This window comes from Oncorhynchus tshawytscha, linkage group LG13 (genome assembly GCF_018296145.1).
Source record: "Oncorhynchus tshawytscha isolate Ot180627B linkage group LG13, Otsh_v2.0, whole genome shotgun sequence".
NCBI lineage: Eukaryota > Metazoa > Chordata > Actinopteri > Salmoniformes > Salmonidae > Oncorhynchus > Oncorhynchus tshawytscha.
Window position 1 is genome coordinate 22,582,643 of NC_056441.1, and position 9,181 is coordinate 22,591,823.

A 9,181-nucleotide genomic window follows, 5' to 3' on the forward strand; every position below is an offset into this window, starting at 1 on the left:
TATCGGTTGTCATACATCACAACGTAAAAGTCAGTTCAAAGTTATTTATTGTTAGTGCAGTACAAAGGGGAAGTGTGTGTAATACACACATTGTCAGAAAAAAACATGTATTGAAACTATTAGAGTTATCTGTTATGCTAGATAATCTACTGAACTAAATACTACAACCTAAATGGTAAAGTTGTTGATGACTATTTTATTGGAATGGAACTGAACGTCAGTGTATGACAATTGGTGAGTTCCAGATACACAATCCTGAACAGGGTCTGTGCAGAATACCAGAACTTTTCAATTCCTGGAGAAGCGTTTAAAGTTTCAGGAACCCCATCATTCAGGAGGAAGGGTTGAGGGGTGGGACACTGCGTGCTGGGACTGGGACTGGGTGGGTATTCGGCTGGGAATGGGTGGGTGGAGCGATGGAGGCTGGGTGGAGTGGGAGGGCAGATTGAGAGTTCTGCCAGGTGGGTGGCAGCTGGGTTTGGATGTTGCTGTGGATAGGATGGAGGGTGGGGAAATTGGGTGGGGCGGTTGAGAGGTGCTACTGCCAGGGTGCTGGGGAGCAGTTGATGGGTCCTGCTGGGGGGTGGAGTGAAGAGTTGGGGCTGGCTGGGTGGTGGAGTGAGGAGATGGGGCTGGCTGGGTGGTGGAGTGAGGAGATGGGGCTGGCTGGGTGGTGGAGTGAGGAGATGGGGCTGGCTGGGTGCTGGAGTGAGGAGATGGGGCTGGCTGGGTGCTGGAGTGAGGAGATGGGTCTGGCTGGGTGCTGGAGTGAGGAGATGGGGCTGGCTGGGTGGTGGAGTGAGGAGATGGGGCTGGCTGGGTGGTGGAGTGAGGAGATGGGGCTGGCTGGGTGGTGGAGTGAGGAGATGGGGCTGGCTGGGTGCTGGAGTGAGGAGATGGGGCTAGCTGGGTGCTGGAGTGAGGAGATGGGTCTGGCTGGGTGCTGGAGTGAGGAGATGGGGCTGGCTGGGTGGTGGAGTGAGAAGATGGGGCTGGCTGGGTGGTGGAGTGAGGAGATGGGGCTGGCTGGGTGGTGGAGTGAGGAGATGGGGCTGGCTGGGTGCTGGAGTGAGGAGATGGGGCTGGCTGGGTGGGTGGGTGGGTGGTGCGCTGGGGGGATTGGGTGTGGTGGTCGCTGTTGGTCTGGGGTTGGTACTGGTCTGTGGTGTTCTGTAGCAGTCTGTGCTGGTCGGGACTGGTCTGTGGTTGGACTCTGTACTGGTCTGTAGTGTTCTGTGCTGGTCTTTGCTGGGCTCTGCTGGTTTGCACTGATCGGTTCATGTCGGTGTTGGCCTTTGCTCGGCTGTGCTGGGCTCTGCTGGTCAGTACTGATCTGTGTTGGTCTGTACTGGTCAGTAGTGGTCTGTGTTGGTCTGTACTGGTCAGTACTGATCTGTGTTGGTCTGTACTGGTCAGTAGTGGTCTTTGTTGGTCTGTACTGGTCAGTAGTGGTCTGTGTTGGTCTGTACTGGTCAGTACTGATCTGTGTTGGTCTGTACTGGTCAGTACTGATCTGTGTTGGTCTGTACTGGTCAGTAGTGGTCTGAATCCAGGGGTGCATAAGAGTCTGAGCTGCCGTCAGTCTTTCTGTTGGATCCACCTGCAGCAAGGCTCTCACCAGGCCTCGCGCTCCTACACACACACACACACACACACACACACACACACACACAAAGGGTACAATATGTGTGAGCATGTGTGTGTATACATGTATGTCTACAAGTGTGTGTGTGTGTCTGTTTATGTATGTGTGTGTGTGTGCTCGCGTGTATGTGTGTTTGTACAAGCATGGGTGTATGTGCCTGCTTATGTCTATAACCATGTGTGTGTCTCACCATCTGAGATGTCATCCCAGTAAGGTGACAGGAAGGTGAGGTGAGCCTCTCTGATCATCTGGAACAGCTCCCCTTGGTCTCGGTCTCTGCTCCGGAATGGAGGGAACCCACAGAGAAGGACGTACAGTATCACTCCCAATGCCCACAGGTCTACTGGCAGACCATACCCTGTGGAGGGAGGAGAGAGAGAGACAGAGGTAGAGGTAAGTGATTGATAGAGTGACAGTGGCGTGTATTCATGGATGCTAAGGGAAGCCAGGCTTCCCCAAAAATGTTTTTTTTTTAAAAAGAGAAAACCCCCCCATATAAAACAGTTAATCTTTCGCCTGTCTGTGTTTCATAATTTTTCTTCAATTCACAAGAGGCTGAACATATCTCACCGGAGAAAGTATCTGAGCGAGCAAAACAGCGCCCCTCTGTCTCAGTATGTCTAGCCAAAGCCCATCTATCTGATACTGTCTGGTCAGAAAGAGTATGACATTGTTGCCACCCCTAGCATTGAATGGAAGGGAAGCCAGAGAGCATTTGAAAAAATAACAGCCAATCGGTGTTGAGCTAAACTGAGTGATCTCAACTGTGAATGGTCCTGGAGCACCAAAACAAAGTGTCAATGGAATCCAGTTTGGATTTGGCTTCACACCAATCACATCACATCAAAAACAGAACTCATTTACAGAAACAAATGTAATTGTTGCTTCTCATTGTCTTCTGGTGGCTAGCTAGCTAAAATCGTCCCTTTCCTAAACTAGCCACGGAAGGAGATAGGGATTTAGATTTGTGGTTTTACTTTATTCTGATCCAACCATTAATTCATACATTGTGTCCCTGGCCTGAGAGGATGGAAGTTCAATATGTAGCTATATGTAGAAGGCTAATGTTAACTAGCTAGCCTGGCGCATCATTGCCCATGAAAAGAAGTTAGGCTAGCGAGCAAGCATTTTAGCCAGGTAGCCTAGGATAACAAAAGCTAAAAGAGTGTACTGTATGACAGTCATAGACCGTTTCCGCAACATGAAAGAGAGGAGGATGTCATTGGTGTTTCTCTACCAGTCGGGTGAGTCGACATGTTTTTCTACTTGCACACACACACACACAAATCAATACCATGGACGGTCACATCATATTTAGCTGGACTACATTGTTTTTGGTATCTTTTAGTTGTCACTATATTAGACTATGCAGAGGTGATTTGATGATGTTGAAATTGAAATGGTGCTGGAATAGTGGAGGCAGATCCTGTTTTCTTTGCGAGTTGCGGCAACTCTCTGTGGTTCTAAATCATTAGTTGTTTAGTGGTCTGAAAATGTTGGAAACATTGAGCAAAGTTACATGCACACAATAGTGCGATTATTGTGGATAGGTTAATATAATAGTTTGTTTAAAACGTTTACATACTTTGCAAGAATAACGATTTCTCTAATATTCCTGTTTACATGGACACATCTGAAATCAGGCTACTGATGGGATTTTTGATAAATGCAGAAAATCGCCAATCAAAATAAACATTCTACCACAGTGACCATGTTATTTTTGCGAAGACTATTCGATTCTTAGTCCGGATATATAAAGTTTGTATGTGAAAGCTATTTATAAGATGTATACTTTCAGTATTTCCAAACTCACTTCACTCGTCCATTTTAGGGAAACTTGCGCTACCATTTGCTGGGAAATGTGCAGATCAAATACACCACTGGGATGCCGATTAAGCTGTTTGCGTGTCCTAATAATTCAAAAGATTGCACACAAAACCAGGTGTTTTAATTGGTACATGCTTACTTCGATTATGACCTTACGTTGATTAAGATAAGCAAAGTAAGGTGTTTACATGACTAATGCCATACTCTGCCTTTTGCCATAATCAATTTAATATTGAATTATTAGTGTGCATGTTAACGTACTCATTAACTTGCTTGACCAGGCTGTAGGTCATGTTACTGTGTGTTACATGCAAAATGGTGGGGTTGTGGACTTCACCAGGCAGATGTTGCTCTCCGGTTTTGTGATGAAACAGAGGTGTGCTTGAATTTATTCTGCCACTGTGTCTTCTTATTGTCTCAGTCTTAGGCCTATATATCACGGTGGCAAGGCATATGAATTAATAGGTTATAGAGCAAACATCGCAATTGTCACAACACAGACACAGCTACTGTAGAGTGATAGATAAAGGTAGAAATAAAGTGATGGACATGGTCACCTGTCTCTGAGAGGATCTCCGGGGCGACATAGGTGGGAGTTCCACACACAGTGAAGATGGGTTCTGTTACAACCATGGCCAGACCAAAATCACCCAGCTTCAACCTACTGACGCCATCACTACTGCATTCCACCTAGAAGAGAGAGGGAGGGGCAGGGAGAGAGAGGGGGGAGAGAGCAGCAGGGAGAGAGTGGGTTACAGAGAGAGATGCTTGGAATGCTTGTATTCACACACACACACACGCACCTGCACAGACACACAGACACACACACATACCCTCTCCCTCACCAGTAGGTTTTCAGGTTTCAGATCTCTATGTACTATGGTCTTGCTGTGGATGTATCTCAGAGCCTCGCTGACATCACACACCATCAGCCCTGCCTCCTCTTCTGGAAACTTCCCACGGACCGCGATTGCCTCAAACAGGTCGCCCCCGGCAACCATCTCCATGACGAGATAGGAGTGTGTGTGTGTGTGGTGGTGTGTGAAGAGGCGAACCACGCGGGGGTGTGACAGGCTACCCAGAAGGCTCAGCTCATTCTGCATCATGTGCTCTCGGCCAATGAGCTTTGAGTGCTCCACAATCTTCACAGCGAAGGCTTCCCCATTGTCGCGCCGATGACACTCGTGCACAACAGCAAAGTTCCCGTCTCCGACCATGCGGCCAATGTCATAGCAACGCTCAATGTCTGACAGGGTGACATCACTACCATCAGATGGGAGGTCAAATATCACTTCCTGTTTAGTCCTCGCCTCTTCCTGTTTAGACTCTGAGGATGAAGGTTCTGATTGGCTGAGGGACTCCTCATCAAGCCTGCAGATTGGTCCAGTGTGGAGTGGGGTGGGACCGACGTGAGGTTTCTCTACTTCCTGGTCGTTTGGTCCGTTTCCTGTTTGCTTCCTGGTTACGGGAGGAAGTGGAGCCTTCCCTGCTCTCGGATTGGGTCCTTCAGAAGGCTTACAGTTCCTGCAGAGTGGAGTAGGGGGCGTGTCTAGCTCCTCTCCTAGCTCCTCCTCCTGGGTGGGCGGACCTATCGGTGAGGAGAGAATCTCTCTGGCTGCAACTTTCACTTTGACCCTCTGAAGGTGATTGGGGGGGTGAGAGGGGTGTGTGGCGTGTTGGTTAGAATGCGTGTTAGGGTGTCTATGTGTGTGCGCATCCGTGTCGAGGTGTGTGTGAATAGGGTGTATGGGCTGTCTAGTTGGGTGTTTGTTTTTGTGTGTGGAGTGCCTGTTTGGGTGTGTATTGTGGTGTGTCAGTGTTTTGGGGTGTGTATTGGGTTGTGTAAGTGTGTCTTGGTGCGTATGTGTGTGTGTGTCCAGGTTGCATGCCTGTGTGTGTGTAACACTGTCTGTCTGTGTGTTCGTGTCGAGGCTTGTGTGTGTATCCTTGTCAGGGTGTGTGTGTATGTCTGTCCCCTCGCTGTATCCGCTGTCGGCCTTGGCAGCTTTATCAGGTGAAGGTTGTAACCTCCTCTCCCAGGCCCGGAGTGCGTCGTTGCGGTAGCAGGTATGATGTGGAAACAGCTCCTCCAGGGCCTCCTCGACACTCTGGAGCTCTGGACGAGACTTTCCCAATGCCAGGAACGCTGCTTCGCCACGGAAGAAATCACACACACCCCGCACCTGGAGGGTTAGACACAAACACCTGGAATTAGAGGTGTGTTGTTGTTGTTGTTGTTGTGTGTGTGTGTGTGTGTGTGTGTGTGGTTACCTCTCGTGCGTGTGGTGTGTAGAGGCGTGTGACTCTGGCCCTGTGCCAGCGAGGGAACCCCAGTGCCTCGGAGACGTCCAATAGAAGCTGCTCGTACGAGACCACGCTCCTACGATTCAACAGCAATGTCACCTGACCAGGCATAAAGATGATGTCATCAAGAAACCAGGAAGAACTGAACATGTGGGAGCCAAGCCAACCATATCATTATAATTGAATAAAATGTAATTGAAGCCAACTTCTTCCGTTATGAATCATGTGTGTTAGTGCAGGAATGGAACAAAATCCTGCAGATCCAGTAGCTCTCCAGAAAGAGGGTTTGTTACTTCTTTGTAATCATTAATCATTTCATTCTGGACCGTTACCTTCCTGAGGGTGCTGTGACCGCATGGTCGGACCACAGTAACCAAGCGTGGTCGCTCGGCACTCTGCTCAGCATGACGAGTGTGGAAGACTGGAAAAGGACTAGGGAGATGTGTCCTAGTGGCTGGAGGGAGGGGGTCAAGGTGGGGGAGGGGGAGAGAGGGCCAGGCCTGAGGGTGAGGAATACCCCCCATACGTTTAGAGAGGGAGGAATCTGAGAGAGATGGGGGAAGAGAGGATGGTGGGGAGGCAGGGAGAGAGAGAAATGAAAGATGTGGGGAAAGGGGTGAGAAAGAGAGGGTGCCGGAAAAGGGGGTAGAGGGTTGAGAGAGAGATGAAAGAATCAACGGGTTAGTTAGATAAGTTAGTTGAGACGATTTCTTTCCACTTTCTAAATTTGTCATCATCAACTGTCTGTATAGGTTAACTGGGTTATTGCTTTTCCTTAGATAAACAAGGAGGTAACATGATGCGTGGTCCTCATTGTGTATGTGTGTGTGTGTGTGTGTGTGTGTGTGTGTGTGTGTGTGTGTGTCTTAAGGAAGCGTTAATAATTTAGGCAGGAGAGCGGGGCGCTCAAAGAATCTCATGCAGTCCATGGAAAAGACTCAAATCTGATCAGCCGGATTTGTTTACACACACACACACACACACACACACACACACACACACACACACACACACACACACACAAGCCATAACAACAAAAGCGTGGCCTAGTTCTTTCCTGAAGCTGCATGATTAATTAAGCATTAGACACAGTGTCAAAGTTGAAGATGTTTCACTTTCAGACACACACACACCTGTGTTGTCCATGGAGTTGGAGAGGAGGTATGGGATCCCTCCCTGACACACACCCCATCCAGTATGTGCCATGAACCTATTTTACCCCTTTAACAAGGCTATCCCAAAAATTCACCATCTCCCACCAAGCTACAAAACACTTGTTCTGTCAGCTTTTCACTGAGGCAGATCCTAACCTCCTATGAACAAACACCTGGTAAAATAACTCTAACACAACAATAACAACAAGGCCAAAGCCCTGAGGTTTATGCACAGATGGAGCCACAACGGCGACCAGAATACAAGATACAGTTGTATCTGTATTTTGTTCATTCTTCATTCCTCACAAATTGCTACTTTTTTTTACATAAAAATAATCTAGATATTTTTCTAAAATAAATAAGAAATAAGAATTAAAGACTAAAAATTTGAAATAAACACTAAAGAATATATATATATTTGAGAGAAATTATACTTTTTACTTTTAAAGCATGAAGATTGAGTGTTTTCACCTCTTGACTGACATGCCGCTCTCCATCTCGTGCCTGGCGCTGCGTAACCGCATCCGAACCGTTGTTTCCACACGGGCATCATAGCCTACCTGTTCACTTCTAGCACAATCATTCGGAGTTTCAGTTGGACATTTCTTTACCGGCAGCGGTGGTCATTATTTCAATGTAATATCGTCTTCCTTTTCCGTTTTTGGAAGAGAGATGAGGGATAGGGCTACAGTAGTTGACTGGATTCGCGCGTTGAGCCGCTTTGACCAGAACATAGGAGGAACACCAGGGTTACTACGGTTGCGCGTGGGAGGAGTCCAGTTGTGCAATTTAAAACGCTCTCTCGAAAGTTATAAGAAAGGGAAGGCGGGCAGGGACAACCGAAACCTGTGCGTCGAATGGGATGTTAGCGTACATAACAGCAACACTGCCGCCAAACCGGGACGGTAACAATAACAAGGGGAGTCCAGGTGATCATTACCGGAATAACGGGAGAGATGCGTCACCGCTCTGGCACAGCTCGAGCCCGTTCCCGTTTCCAAACAGCCCCGGTTCTGTCAGCTTTTCACTGAGGCAGATCCTAACCTCCTATGAACAAACACCTGGTAAAATAACTCTAACACAACAATAACAACAAGGCCAAAGCCCTGAGGTTTATGCACAGATGGAGCCACAACGGCGACCAGAATACAAGATACAGTTGTATCTGTATTTTGTTCATTCTTCATTCCTCACAAATTGCTACTTTTTTTTACATAAAAATAATCTAGATATTTTTCTAAAATAAATAAGAAATAAGAATTAAAGACTAAAAATTTGAAATAAACACTAAAGAATATATATATATTTGAGAGAAATTATACTTTTTACTTTTAAAGCATGAAGATTGAGTGTTTTCACCTCTTGACTGACATGCCGCTCTCCATCTCGTGCCTGGCGCTGCGTAACCGCATCCGAACCGTTGTTTCCACACGGGCATCATAGCCTACCTGTTCACTTCTAGCACAATCATTCGGAGTTTCAGTTGGACATTTCTTTACCGGCAGCGGTGGTCATTATTTCAATGTAATATCGTCTTCCTTTTCCGTTTTTGGAAGAGAGATGAGGGATAGGGCTACAGTAGTTGACTGGATTCGCGCGTTGAGCCGCTTTGACCAGAACATAGGAGGAACACCAGGGTTACTACGGTTGCGCGTGGGAGGAGTCCAGTTGTGCAATTTAAAACGCTCTCTCGAAAGTTATAAGAAAGGGAAGGCGGGCAGGGACAACCGAAACCTGTGCGTCGAATGGGATGTTAGCGTACATAACAGCAACACTGCCGCCAAACCGGGACGGTAACAATAACAAGGGGAGTCCAGGTGATCATTACCGGAATAACGGGAGAGATGCGTCACCGCTCTGGCACAGCTCGAGCCCGTTCCCGTTTCCAAACAGCCCCGGTGCCCCCCCCACACACGCACACACGACACACACACACACAATCACACACACACACGCACGCACACACAGACGCACACACACACACACACAATCACAGTAGGCTATGCGATTGACAACAAAAACAACTTTTCCCCTTGGCTTTGTGCAGGGCAACTTCAGTACTTCATTACCAATCTACTACACGTTTTAATATATCCCTTTTCCTGCATTGGGCTAAATCAGGGTCACACTGAGTGTTTCTTGGTAGTCTTAAACAAATCTACTTTGAAACAACAGTATACACTTCACACACATGGTTATGGGGTTAAACAAAAGAAGACAACTATACCATGTCAGATATGTATTCTATTTT

At 47.4% G+C, this 9,181-nt stretch overlaps 1 protein-coding gene across 1 annotated transcript; it reads right to left on the minus strand.

Annotated features, from left to right (window-relative positions):
• Nucleotides 1-35: 35 nt before the first annotated feature.
• On the minus strand, nucleotides 36-8,818 carry dclk3 (doublecortin-like kinase 3). Its single transcript, XM_042295040.1, has 8 exons — nucleotides 8,290-8,818; nucleotides 7,402-7,977; nucleotides 6,109-6,320; nucleotides 5,744-5,875; nucleotides 4,318-5,655; nucleotides 4,030-4,162; nucleotides 1,836-2,003; nucleotides 36-1,632 (listed from the first exon to the last, which is right to left on the minus strand). The coding sequence occupies exons 2-8, from the start codon at nucleotides 7,481-7,483 to the stop codon at nucleotides 539-541; spliced, it is 3,159 nt and encodes a 1,052-aa protein (XP_042150974.1). The 5' UTR covers nucleotides 7,484-7,977; nucleotides 8,290-8,818; the 3' UTR covers nucleotides 36-538.
• Between the last annotated feature and the right edge of the window lie 363 nt (nucleotides 8,819-9,181).